This window comes from Branchiostoma floridae, chromosome 8 (genome assembly GCF_000003815.2).
Source record: "Branchiostoma floridae strain S238N-H82 chromosome 8, Bfl_VNyyK, whole genome shotgun sequence".
In the NCBI taxonomy this organism is placed as follows: Eukaryota; Metazoa; Chordata; class Leptocardii; order Amphioxiformes; family Branchiostomatidae; genus Branchiostoma; species Branchiostoma floridae.
This window is the reverse complement of record NC_049986.1, coordinates 20602280-20617140: the sequence shown is the minus strand read 5'-3', so window position 1 is coordinate 20617140 and position 14861 is coordinate 20602280. Positions and strand designations below refer to the sequence as shown.

The 14861-nt window shown below is 42.5% G+C and overlaps 2 protein-coding genes across 3 annotated transcripts; both read left to right on the top strand.

Moving 5' to 3' along the window:
• The first annotated feature begins 521 nt into the window (after positions 1-521).
• Positions 522-4591, top strand: LOC118421241 (zinc finger protein 845-like). Of its 2 annotated transcripts, none has more exons than XM_035828438.1 (2): positions 522-625; positions 1989-4591. In XM_035828438.1, the coding sequence occupies exon 2, from the start codon at positions 2167-2169 to the stop codon at positions 4561-4563; it is 2397 nt and encodes a 798-aa protein (XP_035684331.1). In that variant the 5' UTR covers positions 522-625; positions 1989-2166; the 3' UTR covers positions 4564-4591. The 2 variants fall into 2 exon arrangements, with proteins under 2 accessions (XP_035684331.1, XP_035684332.1); XM_035828439.1 differs by having other exon boundaries at positions 532-629.
• LOC118421252 (zinc finger protein 468-like) lies at positions 4575-6300 on the top strand. The gene has a single exon (XM_035828455.1). The coding sequence runs from the start codon at positions 4610-4612 to the stop codon at positions 5267-5269; it is 660 nt and encodes a 219-aa protein (XP_035684348.1). The 5' UTR covers positions 4575-4609; the 3' UTR covers positions 5270-6300.
• The last annotated feature ends 8561 nt before the right edge of the window (positions 6301-14861 follow it).

Sequence of the window (14861 nt, the reverse complement as noted above, 5' to 3'; positions counted from 1 at the left end):
GAGCTCTTGAGGCCTTTCGGAAAGATGTGAAAGAACAAAAAATAAAGAATTAATTGCTAACTATACAATATTCTATGTGTTCAATTATTTCTTTCGGACAACATAGATATCATAATGAAGTTTTTTTGACGAACTTTTTTTTATTCGCCCGCTCGAACTTGTCTTTTTAGTGTTATTGTTCCCAGAGGATGTCATCCATATAAACGAATCAACACGGAATCAACATTCGAAAATAAATTGAGCAACTGATATGGACAAAGTATCTTAATTTTTAAAGGTTCAGACGCTTAGGATAGCATTAATCTTTTTGATATGATCTGATATCAGTGACTGAGCATGCCAAGTTGAAAAGAAGACAATATCACACTGGCCACTGAAATGGTTTAGTCAAGAAGCACAAGAAAGCCATTGCAAGCAAGACGGACTTCCTTCCGCTACCTCGGAAGTTGTTTCGTTTTATGCCCGTTGAAAGGGAACTGTGTTTCGACTAGGGTCATCAGGTAGATGAACTTTGACCTGTGATGAGCCGCATATCCACCATCTTGCATTTGGCATCTTTGCCACGACTGTCAATTTCTCCTCCAAGCCAACTCCTCCAACCTGATCTATAGAACATTTCACGCATGTCGGTAAGATGCCAGTCTTTTTCTGCTTCTATGATCTCTACACTGACTTTATATATAAAGCGATAACTTCGAATGTGTGACCCATGTGAGATGTTGAAGGTTCGTTTTTGAGGAAGTCGTAGATTGATGGGGCCGCAGGGGAGGGGAGTGGAAGGCCAGGGTAACGAAATTTTCTTCAAACTTCCAAAGTATTAATCTACTCTTCTTTTGGATATGATACATTGTTGTAATGTCATGCTTCAAGATAGTAATCGTGCAAGGACCATTCATAGTTCAAAGGGGTGCATTTGTTGAGATAACGTAAGATTCATGCCGAACGTCCTCAAATCTTGGGGAGGGACAGATCATGTCTGAGAGGTAACGGTACAGAACCTAAGCGTGGATTCTACGATCCCCGCACCTCCATATAAAGGCATGGTGGAGGTTACTAGTATATCATATCATACGGTCGAATACCAGGCTATGCAACCCGCGTGTTTGCGTACTAAGAATTCTACCATCTGTGTTTTCAATTAGCGCAAATCCCTAAGCACTGTGAGACCCCCCGGCGAGCCGATCGTAATCTCCAAGCAGATCCTACGGTGCTATAAGATAGTAATCTGAGTACAGTATAGAGAGTTACATATACCACTCAGATTTTGAGCTAAGATCCGCTTTATGTAAAATGAGAATAAGTGCTCATTCATCAGAAATAGAGAGAGGCAGGTACAAAAAACTGTCCGTTGACGAGAGAACGTGTAATTATTGTTCAGGGAAAGCAGTGGAAGATGAACTACATTTTATTTGTCAATGTTCACATTACAGTTACGAAAAAAAAACTTTTCCTTAAAATCAGCAAAACTTTCCCAAGCTTTTATCACCTTACCGATCAACAAAAATCAATCTTCTTGCTTAAGTCGTCCAACCCCTTTATATATGAAAATGTTGGACAATTCATCTTCCACTGCTTACGGAAAAGACGTCAAACCCATCAAATAGCTTAGGTAGAAGTAGATTTAGTTTAGACGTTATTCCCTTTTGACTTATCTATGAATATCATTTCCCTTCTTTGTTAAGTATACCACTACTAAGTATCAAAGCTGACCAAGGAGTATACCAGTAGCCGGCCAAAAGGAAGTCTGATGGGCCTCCGGTCGCATACACACTCCTACTCCTAGGTCGGCTTCACTCCTCTACCAGCTTTTGATACTATAATTTGCTATCGTAGTATCTGCTTGGAGATAACTCACTCCTAGCCCAGCTTCACTCTTCTGCCAGCTTTTGATACTATCGTATGCTACGTAGTATCTGCTTGGAGATTACACACTTCTAGGCCGGCTTCACTCCTCTTCCAGCTTTTGATACTATCTTTTGCTACCGTAGGACCTGCTTGGAGATTAGCCGATCGCTCATCCTAGGAACGAGATTACCATCTGCCGGAAAATCATACAGCAGACGGGGGAACGGACTGCAGTCGAAGCAAAAATTCAAGTGATACAGTATAACCCACCTGTGAGTATAACCCTAGTTACAGACACAACGACAGTAACGGGAAAGGAACATGCCGACGTCAGGGAAAACTCGTAAGGAAAGCTACATGTGTGATGAGTGCGGTTTCGGGACGACTAACTTGTCTACGCTGTCCAAGCATATGAACAGACATCGTAGCGACAAACCCTACAAGTGTGACCAGTGTGGTTCCTCTTTTTCATGGAAAAGTAGTTTGAAACAACACATGGTTAAGCATTCGGGTGATGGTGCCTACGAATGTGAAGAATGCGGATTCAGAACGGCTAAAAGAGGGGTCTTGGCTCAACATTTGAGAAAACATACCGGTGAAAAACCCTACAAATGTGACCAGTGCGACTACTCTGCTGCACAGAAAGGTAGTTTAGACCGTCACATGTTTAAACATACCGGGGAGAAGCCCTACATGTGTGGCGAGTGTGGTTTTAGGACTGCTGTAAGAAATTTTCTGAAGAGACATATGGCAAAACATACAGGTGAAAAGCCGTACAAATGTGACCAGTGCGACTTTTCTGCTGCAAGAAAATACAACGTAGACCGACACAAGCTTAGACACACTGGAATGAAGCCACTGCGAAAAATGCATCTGTTCAAACACACGGGTTTAAAACGGTACTCCTGTGAGCAGTGCGACTATACCGCGTCTAAGAAGTCCCTTCTCACATCACACATGACAAAGCATAGTGGTGAAAAACCCTACAAGTGTGATCACTGTGACTTCTCGTCAGCCTGGAAGAACTGTTTAGTCCAACACATGGTTAAACACAACGCAGAGAAAGGCTATACGTGTGACCAGTGTGGCTACAGGAATGCTAGCAAGGCTAAACTGTCTGTACACATGAGAAAACATACAGGAGAAAAACCCTACAAGTGTGACCAGTGCGACTACTCTGCTTCTTGGAAAGCCGGCATAATCCAACACATGATCAAACACAGCGGCGAAAGACCTTATAAGTGTGAGGAATGCGACTATAGGACAGGGCGTAAACTGACCCTTATTCGACACTTTCTGACGCATACAGGTGAAAAACCGTTCAAATGTGACCAGTGCGACTTTTCTACTGCGCGGAAATACAATTTGGACCGACACAAGCTTAGTAATACCCACACTAGTAAGAAACCCTTCAGTTACTTCTCCTGTGAGCAGTGCGACTATACCGCGTCTAAGAAGTCCCTTCTCACGTCGCACATGACAAAGCATAGTGGTGAAAAACCCTACAAGTGTGATCAGTGTGACTTCTCGTCAGCCTGGAAGAACTGTTTAGTCCAACACATGGTTAAACACAGCGCTGAGAAAGGCTATACGTGTGACCAGTGTGACTACAGGAATGCTAGCAAGGCTAAACTGTCTGAACATATGAGAAAACATACAGGAGAAAAACCCTACAAGTGTGACCAATGCGACTACTCTGCCTCTTGGAAAGCCGGCATAATCCAACACATGATCAAACACAGCGGCGAAAGACCTTACAAGTGTAAGGAATGCGACTTTAGGACAGCGCGTAAACTAACCCTTATTCGACACCTTAGAACGCATTCAGGTGAAAAGCCGTTCAAATGTGACCAGTGTGACTATTCTGCTGCACGGAAATACAACTTGGACCGACACAAGCTTAGTAATACCCACACTAGCAAGAAACCCTCTAGTTACTTCTCCTGTGAACTGTGCGATTACACCGCGTCTAAGAAGTCCCTTCTCACATCACACATGACAAAGCATAGTGGTAAAAAACCCTACAAGTGTGATCACTGTGACTTCTCGTCAGCCTGGAAGAACTGTTTAGTCCAACACATGGTTAAACACAACGCTGAGAAAGGCTATACGTGTGGGGAGTGTGGCTACAGGAATGCTAGCAAGGCTAAACTGTCTGAACATATGAGAAAACATACAGGTGAAAAGCCCTACAAGTGTGACCAATGCGACTACTCTGCTTCTTGGAAAGCCGGCATTATTCAACACATGCTCAAACATAGCGACGAAAAACCCTACAAGTGTGAGGAATGCGACTATAGGACAGCGCGTAAACTGACCCTTATTCGACACAGCAGGACACACACGGGTGAGAAGCCGTTCAAATGTGACCAGTGCGACTATTCTGCTGCACGGAAATACAACTTGGACCGACACAAGCTTAATGATACCCACACTAGCAAGAAACCTTTCAGTTACTCCTGTGAACTGTGCGATTACACCGCGTCTAAGAAGTCCCTTCTCACATCACACATGGCAAAGCATAGTGGTGAAAAACCCTACAAGTGTGATCAGTGTGACTTCTCGTCAGCCTGGAAGAACTGTTTAGTCCAACACATGGTTAAACACACCGCTGAGAAAGGCTATACGTGTGAGCAGTGTGGCTATAGGAATGCTAGCAAGGCTAAACTATCTGTTCACATGAGAAAACATACAGGAGAAAAAACCCTACAAGTGTGACCAGTGCAACTACTCTGCCTCTTGGAAAGCCGGCATAATCCAACACATGATCAAACACAGCGGCGAAAGACCTTACAAGTGTGAGGAATGCGACTATAGGACAGGGCGTAAACTGACCCTTATTCGACACCTTAGAACACATACAGGTGAGAAGCCGTTCAAATGTGACCAGTGCTACTATTCTGCTGCACGGAAATACAACTTGGACCGGCACAAGCGTACCCACACTGGTGAGAAAACCTTCATGTGTGAACTTTGCGGATTTGGGACAAATAAGAGATCAGCTCTAAGTGTTCATATAAGGAGCCATTCGGGTGAGAAACCCTACAAGTGCGAGCAGTGCGACTTTTCTTGTAAACAAAAATTCCAGTTAAAAAGACACATGGTCACACACTCCGGTAAAAACCCTCATGTGAGTGAAGAGGTCGTATTCAGGACAGCTAAAAAGTCTGAACTAAGCACAAATAAAGGGAAACAGAAAAGAGAGAGGCCCTACAAGTGTGACCAGTGCGACTATTCTACTGCCCGAAAGTGTCATCTAGAACGTCACATGTTTAAACACACCGGGTTAAAACCCTACTCTTGTGAGCAGTGTGAGTACACCACGTTTAAAAAGTCCATTCTCACGTCACACATGACAAAGCATAGTTTCAAAAAAACCTACAAGTGTGATCAGAGTTCTCGTCAGCCTGGAAGAACTGTTTAGTCCAACACATGGTTGAACACACCGCTGAGAAAGGCTATACGTGTGGGATGCTAGCAAGGCTAAACTATCTGCACATATGAGAAAACATACTGGTGAAAGACCCTACAAGTGTGACCAGTGCGACCTTTCTGGCAATTCTGCTGCACACAAGGTAAATCTAGACCGCCACATAAACACACTAGAGATAAGCCCTACATGTGTGATGAGTGTGGTTATAGGACGGCATTAAGACATTTTCTGAAGAGACATATGGCAAAACATACAGGAGAAAAGCCGTACAAATGTGACCGGTGCTACTATTCTGCTGCACGGAAGTATAACTTGGACCGACATAATAAGCGCAGACACAGTGGTAAAATAAAGAAATGAATGAACATGAACTGAACGCCCCTTTGTCTCTAGTATCTAAAATATTTAGTAACGAGAAACGAATAACAGTGACGTTTTGGTATGAAGAAAAAACGATCGATCAAAAGTTGCACATGGTTCAACAAAGACAAACATTCCAAGGATGTGCGAGTTTACGGACGGTTTCATTGGTCTCAGATCTCCAACCGGACTGGTCTCAGATCTCCAACAGGTGTATATTACGTCAGGTGTAAACTCTGTTCTAGCTGAGGCGACGACCCCGTCCATTGTACAAATACAGCCTGGACCTGAAATGTTTATCTCTATCTTTTTTTTATAATTAACAGATTAACTTTTGTACAGATTATCTTTATCTTTAGTTACTTGTTTGCCGTTTTTTGTCCTGTTCAACCATTTGTTTTGCATTCTGGTGGTACTTGCCATGTACAAACAAGATGTTAGATGTATGTGTGTAGCACTTGTTTAGTAACTCGTAATAATCACCTAACAAATGCCAAGGAACTACGTTTAGAACTCTTCTTATATATCTATGTATAACTATAACTGTAGATAGATAAGTAGTTATGTAGATAGATAGATAGAAAGTTAAGGTGCATACTTATATACATGTATGTAGGTATATTAAGATATATAAAGATAAATACAGCTATGTGCGTACGTCATTTTTCTTTGACCATGGTTTGATATAATTTTATTTCATAGACTTATTTTTTACCTAACCTTTATTTTTTTCTCTTAAGGCCAGTTGCTCTCTTTTTCTTCAACACAACAGCTTTTGTATCCATACTATAAAATTTTGACATACGTTTTTATTATGTTTATTAAACGTTTTAGGATCGTGTTGGTTTTAAAGCTTGCATGTTGTAAAAAGTATCGACAAGATACTGTCATAAATAGTTAAATGCCATAACGATTTGAGCTTATTCAAACATGAGGAATTGTCCAACACATCTGCTAAACGCTACTAGCTAAACTGAACTGGAAACAAAACTATTGTAGTCTGTGTAGGCCCTGGATGCAACCTGATATCCATGCTAGATGCCTTGTGACTATCTTCGTCGGTTGGTCTCTGTCGCAGCCTGCTTACAAATTCATCAAATACACCAAAGCCGCAGGACGGTCTGCAACAAATGTGACCTCGACGTAAAAGTGGAGTCACACGTGTGTATATATTCAAGTCCGTTTTAGGTGCGTATGAAGCTCTTAGTCTCTACCAGGCTCCACAGGGCGCGGGAAAAATAGTACAAATTAGATAAATATAGATACATAACATGCCATATGAGTTAGCTGACCGAGAAGTATGGTTAGCGACTTAGCTAGCTCTTCTGATATGTTACCTGTTTACGTTTGTCCAATTTCTATTATTTTTCCAACGACCAGTGGGGCCTGGTGGAGGCAAGTACTCCCATGCGCGCCTCATACGGACTTAATTGTATACAAACGTGTGAACCCACCTTAAAATTGCCTTTGTCATTTGACGCTTTGGGCAATCATTATCAGATTGATACATGGCAATTACCACTATTCTTTAGGCAAGCTGGCCAAGGGGTGTCGCCAGCCTAAGGGCGTCAGCCGGATATACTCCTTTCACCGGCTTTCAAATTGATACTATCTTATGCCACCGGTAAGTACATGCTTACCTGGCTGTCCATCACTTTCCTGGCACACAATCACGTACACTGTAAATGCGTCATTACCGTCAAAGGTTTATCCGATAAAGAAAGATAATGGCATCTAACTACCTACACTGGGTCCGAGTTTCGTGCAAAATAACCATCGCCAAGCTTATCTGGTATTCATAAAAAAAACATTTTTCATTGACTACTGTAATCAAACCTGGCAATTTTGTATAAAGCATAGAGCTGTAGAAGTTGGTATTGATTCATGGTCAAGTTGCTAATATTGTGCGTTTTGGAATTCTGACATTTCTTTATGTACCTGGCTTATAGTCACGTACACCGGTCCTTATTGTCAAAGGATAATCCGATAAAGATAATGTCACCTTCACCAGCTCCGAATTTCGTGGAAAAGAATTATTCTTCATTCACCTATGAAGACAGTCCAACACGTACACAACACGTAGTCACGTACGCGCGTCCTTATTGTCAAATGGTTTTGACGACGATTATTGTCAAAGGTTTATCCGATGAAGATAATGACACCCAACTACCTTCACAGTTCTGAATTTCCCGGAAAACAATTATTGTCCATTTTCCTCCGCAGACAGACGGACTTTGTGCAACACGGCGTTGTCGAATTAAAAAAAATACCTAATAAAGAAAAAAAATACCCAGATCTTCCTTTTTCTGTAAGAGGGGTTTTTTGTTATAGATAAATATAGATTAACATTGACATCATTCGGTCCATTGCTATCTTTTGATTTTTTTTCTCAAGTTAGTCAGATAATTGAGACGCCAGTGAAAAAAGACTTATGAAGTGAAGATCCTTTGTGTTGAGTGAAGTCAGATTCTTAAAGGGTGAGGTCATACGTCAGCAGGACGGGCGACAGTGCGCCTCAGTTTAAAGTTTGGCGCACAATATGAAGGCTGTCCTCTGGTTCGTCAGTGCCATTCTGGTGGCGCATGTGTGTTCAGGTAGGTAACTGTGATCCCCGTTTGATTGCAGAGTCTTTTTTCAGACAGCAGGACAGGACAGCAGGAAGAATAGTGGTACAATTAAAGATTCTACTAAAGGAAAAAAAACAAAAACAATAATTTCATTATAATCTTTCGTCGCCAAATTCTACGCTAGTAGTACGCTTGTTGCACCTGGCTCATAGACACGTACAGGCGTCCTTATTGTCAAAGGTTAATCTGATGAAGATAATGTCACCTTCACCAGCTCCGAATTTCATTCGGTCCACTGCTATCTTTTGATGTTTTCTCAAGTGAGAAAATTCTTATGACGTGAAGATCCTTTGTGTTGGATGACATCAGATTCTTAAAGGGTGAGGCCATACGTCAGCAGGACGGGCGTTCACATCACATATCTGCGCGCGCTCCGCTCTCCGAGTATCAGTTGGCGACTGCGATAGTGCGCCTCAGCACGCAGTGACTCCCTTGTCAGCTGATGATATTACAGTTTGAGATTGAGCTGCGGATTTTTGGCCACTACTGAGAAAAGCCAGGTGTAAAGTTGGGCGCACAATATGAAGGCTGTCCTCGGGGTCGTCAGTGCCATTCTGGTGACGCATGTGTGTTCAGGTAGGTAACTAGTACTGTGATTCCCGTTTGCAAAGTCTTCTTCTGACACTGTGGTTCTTGTGCTAGCATGTGGGCTGGGTTTACAGTTACATGTAAATACTTTTCCTATAATAATTTCTATGTACCCGTGCGTTCCTTTAGTTGTTTGATTCACCTTTAAAATCAAGAATTTAGATCGGCGAATCAAGAATGGCGATTACGCGGGCTTCGGACGGTTTTCAGCAGCCTGACCGACCTTCTCAGTCCCTGAAAGTTGCGCTTAAAAATTCAGCGAGGCCTTGGCGACGATTTGTTAAACTTGTCGAGAGATTTTGGATTGGTGTATTGCAAAATTCCTGTTGATATTATTGCTTTTAGAGTGCCCGTCCACCCTACGTATGTCATACATATTTCCCTAAACTCCCAAGTTCAATTTAATCTAAATTCTAGCCTTTTACCGGGTTAATTTGATTCTCACTTCGTTCATGTCCACGAGATGCTACCATGTCATGTGGCTAATATATAATTAGTGCTGGAAAAGCCCCGTCTAATTTGAAAGGGGCAGCTTTTCAGCGAAAAATACAGCCGATGTTCGGGTGATGTTGACATTCGATGAGCTCTGACCGATCTACGAACTCGGCCGGCGTCCGCATGAATTGTTCTTAATAAATACTTCCTACTTGTAGCACCTCAAACGTACTTGACTCCTGATCTGTCCCCGATTTTGTACCCAGAACAGATCTAGCTCTCAACTCAACCATGTGTTACCCCGCAGATGTCTACAATGTACTGTCAAACCTCAATATAAACAAGGCCATGGAGCCTGTCGGACTAAATGATAGGCCTCTGGGAATGTTCAGCGCCTTCAGTAGCAAAGCCACTGTCACATTATATTTGTTTAATGTCTCATTAAAACATGTTTGTTTCCTGACAATTTGGAAATTTGGAGGAGGTGTGAGGGGAGGGGTACTAGTGTAGACATTCCTTGGGAGCATGTTGTCCAATAGACGAGCACGTAGTCTGTGGAGGCCCTAGATGCAACTTGATATCCAGGCTAGATGCCCTGTGACAGAAACGGTGGTCTTAGACTATTTTCTTCGGTTGGTCTCTGTCGCAGCCTGTTTACAATTTCTTCAAATGCCTCAAAGCCGCAGGACGGTCTGCAACAAATGTGACCTCGACGTAAGACTGCTTTTGTCATTTGACGCTTTGGGCAATCATTATCAGATTTACATGCACAATCGCCACTATTCTTTAGGCAAGCTGGCCAAGGGGTGAAGTCGACCTAAGGGCGTGAGCCGGATATACTGTGAATGCAGAAATGTTCGCGGTGGATTAATGTTCGCGGTTTTCGCGGTGACAAATTCACCGCGAACTTAATACCACTGCGAACATTTTTAAAATTATGATATTAGACTGCAGTCTATGGTGTTACCGCGAATATAAAAACACGGCCAAAAGTCCTTTTTCCTGATATCGCGAAATTAAATCCTCTCGAACTTAAATGCATTTACAGTACTCCTTTGGCCGGCTTTGATACTATCTTATGCCACCGGTAAGTACATGCTTACCTGGCTGTCCATCACTTTCCTGGCACACAATCACGAACATTGTAAATGCGTCATTATCGTCAAAGGTTTATCCGATGAAGAAAGATAATGGCATCCAATTACCTACATTGGCTCCGACTTTCGTGCAAAACAACTATTGCCAAGCTTATCTGGTATTCATCCCCAAAAAACTTTTCATTGACTACTGTAATCAAACCTGGCCATTTAGTATCAAGCATATGCATAGCGCTGTAGAAGTTGTTACCGGTTTACTGTCAAGTTGTTAATGTTGTGTGTTTTGAAATTCTGACAAATAGACAAATGAACTATCTCAAGAATTTTTTATGTACCTGGCTGATAGTCACGTACACGCGTCATCATTGTCAAAGGTTAATCCGACGAAGATTATCGTCAAAGGGTAATCAGACGAAGATTATCTTCAAAGGTTCATTCGATGAAGATAATGACATGCACTTACCTTCACCATCTCCGAATTTCCCGGAAAACATTTACTGCCCATTCTCCTACGCAGACAGTCCAACAACGTTCAGCGTTGTCGAATTTAGACAACTACTTTATAAAAAAGATACACAGGTCTACCCTTTTGTAAGAACGGTTGTAGTAAATTCTTTTCTAGCACAACATAGATTAACATTGATATCTTTCGGTCCACGGCTGTCCTTTGATTTTTTCCACAAGTGAGTCAGATAATTGAGGCGCCAGTGAAAATTCTTATGACGTGAAGATCCATTGTGTTGGATGATGTAACATTCTTAAAGGGCGAGGCCATACGTCAGCAGGACGGGCGTTCACATCGCATATCTGAGCTCCGCTCTCCGAGTATCAGTTGGCGACTGCGACAGTGCGCCTAAGCACGCAGTGACTCCCTTGTCAGTCGAAGAAATCACAGTTTTAGATTGAGCCGCGGATTTTGGCCACTTTTGAGAACAACCAGGTGTAGAGTTGGGCGCACAATATGAAGGTTGTCCTCGGGTTCCTCAGTGCCATTCTGGTGGCGCATGTGTCTTCAGGTAGGTAACTTTGATTCCCATTTGATTGCAAAGTCTTTTTCTGACACTGTGGCTCCTTTGGTAGCATGTGGGTTTACAGTTATATACTTTGTTTATGATCATTTCTATTTTACCTGTGCGTTCCATTAATTGGTTGAGCCCCCTTTACAAATCAGGAATTTAGCTCGGCAAATGAAGAAAGTGATTACGCAGGCTTCGGGCGGTTCGGCCGATGTTCGCGGGTCCCTAGAAGCTTCGCTTGAATTGAGCGAGGCCTCGGCGACGATTTTGTAAACTTTTCATTTGAAGAGATTTTGGATTGGTCTATTGCAAAATACCTGTTAATATTATAGATTTCAGAGTGCCCATCCACCCCACTTATGCCCTACATATTTTCCCAAGACTTCGAAGTTAAACTTAATCTAAATACTAGCTTTTTACCTGTTTTATCGGGTAAATTTGATTCTCACTTCGTTCATGTCCACGAGATGCTACCATGCCATGTGGCTTATGTATAATTAGTGCTGGACAAACCCCGTCCAATTTGAAAGGAGCAGCTTTTCAGCGAAAAATACAGCCGATGTTGAAATTCGGTGTGCTCTGACCGATCTACGAATTCGACCGGCGTCCGTATACCCGCCTCACATTATATACGATCTTCGGACGTACTTCGCGATCGCAGGAAAGTCGGCTGATTTGAAGATCTTCAGATGGTCTTGCGTATTTTTCGACCAAAATCTGTTCCCCTCACATATAAGCGAGCCTCGTGCGATCGACGGTAAATAAATCTATGATAATGAACCTCCCATGACCTCATGCACGCTGACAAGAGAACACAAAACGTTCCTCAGAAAAGGCAAGAGACCAATAAATGTTGCTTATTTTGTTGTCGAAATCTTTTTAACCAATGAATGGAATGCGAGGGCATAATATATAATAGAAATGACACAAGAAAGGAAAGTGTGTCACAAAGCCAGCCTACATACTGCCACAGGGGCCACAATGTTAGAATTACCCTCACATTCGCAGAAATTCAATATTTGTAAACAATCGGAATTCGGGTGAAAGTCGCCCGAACGTCGCCCGCCTAACGGGCGTTCGCCATCCGATTGCGTTCGATTTTAATAACTATGTCTGTACTCGCTTTTCGGTCTTCAATCGTTGGATTGACGGAAGACGATTGACCGATACCCTTGCGAGGTACGCACGATTTGCACGCACGATCTGCGACTCGGTAACGAGCTCTGCGATCTCGGAGATTTCCTGCGACTTGTTGCTTATGTTAAGAACATATTTCGCTGCACCGCTACCGTCGCAAGACTCCTGAAAATTGCCGGCGATCCCTAAAAATCGCATGATGATCGTGAGAACACCGGACGTCTTTCGAAAATGTCATTTAGAGCTCGTAAACTAGTCGTCCGATCGAATCGCGCCTAATGTGAGGCGGGTAGTATGAAATGTTGTTAATGACTACTTTGCATCCCAAATGTTCCTGAATAGTTATGACGCCTCTGTCCCAATAGTATATACCCAGAACAGATCTAGCTCTCAACTATTTGTTACCCCGCAGATGTCTACAAATTACTGTCAGACCTCAATACAAACAAGGACACAGGGTCTGACGGACTAAATGATAGGTCTCTGTAGTGCATAGCGCCTTCAGTAGCACAGCCTTCACATTTGTTTATTGTCTCATTTGAATTTGGCTGTATCCCGACAATTTGGAAATTTGGAGGAGGTGGGGGGAGGCTAGAGTAGTGTAGAAATTCCTTGGGAGCATCTTGTCCTAGAGGCGGGGACTTAGTCTGTGTAGGCCCTTGATGCAATCTGATGTCCAGGCTAGATGCCTTGTGACAGAAACGGTAGTCTTAGACTATCTTCGTCGGTTGGTCTCTGTCACAGCCTGCTTGAAATTCTAATACATCAAAGCCACAGGACGGTCCGCAACAAATGTGACATCGACGTAACATTGCTTTTGTCATTAGACGCTTTGGACAAACATAATCAGATTTATACATGGCAATTACCACTATTCTTTAGATAATCTGGCCAATGGGTGTACCGCCCATCTCAGGTAAGTACATGCTTACCTGGCTGTCCATCCCTTTCCTGACACACAATCACGTACACTGTAAACGCGTAATTATCGTCAAAGGTTTATCCGATGAAGAAGGATAATGACATTCAGTTATTATAATAATTACCTACACTGGCTTCGACTTTCGTGCAAAACGGCCATCGTCAAGCTTATCTGGTATTCACCCCCCCCCCCAAAAAAAACTTTTCATTGACTACTGTAATCAACCCTGGCCATTTAGTATCAAGCATAGCGCTGTGGAAGTTGGTATTGTTTCTCTGTCAACTTGCTAATGTTGTGCGTTTTGAAATTCTGACAAATAGACAAATGTACTATCTCCAGAATGTTTTTATGTACTTGGCTAATAGTCACGTACACGCGTCCTTGTTGTCAAAGGTTAATCCGACGAAGATTATCCTCAAAGGTTGGTCCGACAAAGATTATCGCCAAAGGCTATGAAGATGAAGATAATGACATCCACTTACCTTCACCAGCTCTGAATTTCCCGGAAAACAATTATTGTCCATTCTCCTGCGCAGACATTCTTACAGCGTGCAAAACAACGCTGTCGAATTGAGACAACTACTTTATAAAGAAAAAACAAAATACACAGCTCTTCCCATTTTTTGCAAGAAGCAGAATATACATTAACATTGACATCATTCGGTCCATTGCTAACTTTTGATTTTTTTTCTCTAGTGAGTCAAATAATTGAGGCGCCAGTGAAAATCCATATGACGTGAAGATCCTTTGTGTTGAGTGAACAATAATTCCATCGTAATCTTTCGTCGCCTGTGTTTTTCAACATCACGCTTGTTGCACCTGGCTCATAGACACGTACAGGCGACCTTATTGTCAACGGTTAATCCGATGAAGATAATGTCACCTTACAAGTTCCAAATTTCGTGGAAAACAATTGTTGTCCGTTATCCTACGCAGACAGTCCAACAGCGTGCCTAACAACATTGTCGAATTTTGACAACTACTTTATGAAGTAAAAAATACACAGGTCTTCCCTTTTTTTGTAAGAAGGGTTGTAGTTTATCTTTTTCGAGCAGAATGTAGATTAGCATTGATATCATTCAGTCCACTGCTATCTTTTGATTTTTTTCTTAAGTGAGTCAGATAATTGAGGCGCCAGTGAAAATTCTTATGACGTGAAGATCCATTGTGTTGAGTGATCTCAGATTCTTAAAGGGTGAGGCCATACGTCAGCAGGACGGGCGTTCACATCGCATATCTGCGCGCGCTGCGCTCTCCGAGTATCAGTTGGCGACTGCGACAGTGCGCCTCAGCACGTAGCTAGGGACACCCTTGTCAGTCGAAGAAATCACAGTTTTAGATTGAGCCACGGACTTTTGCCACTTTTGAGAACAGCCAGGTGTAGAGTTGGGCGCACAATAT

Bases quoted from the DNA above. Each gene is read 5' to 3' on its own strand.
- LOC118421241 (XM_035828438.1), top strand. From the start codon at position 2,167: ATGCCGACGTCAGGGAAAACTCGTAAGGAAAGCTACATGTGTGATGAG.
- LOC118421252 (XM_035828455.1), top strand. From the start codon at position 4,610: ATGATCAAACACAGCGGCGAAAGACCTTACAAGTGTGAGGAATGCGAC.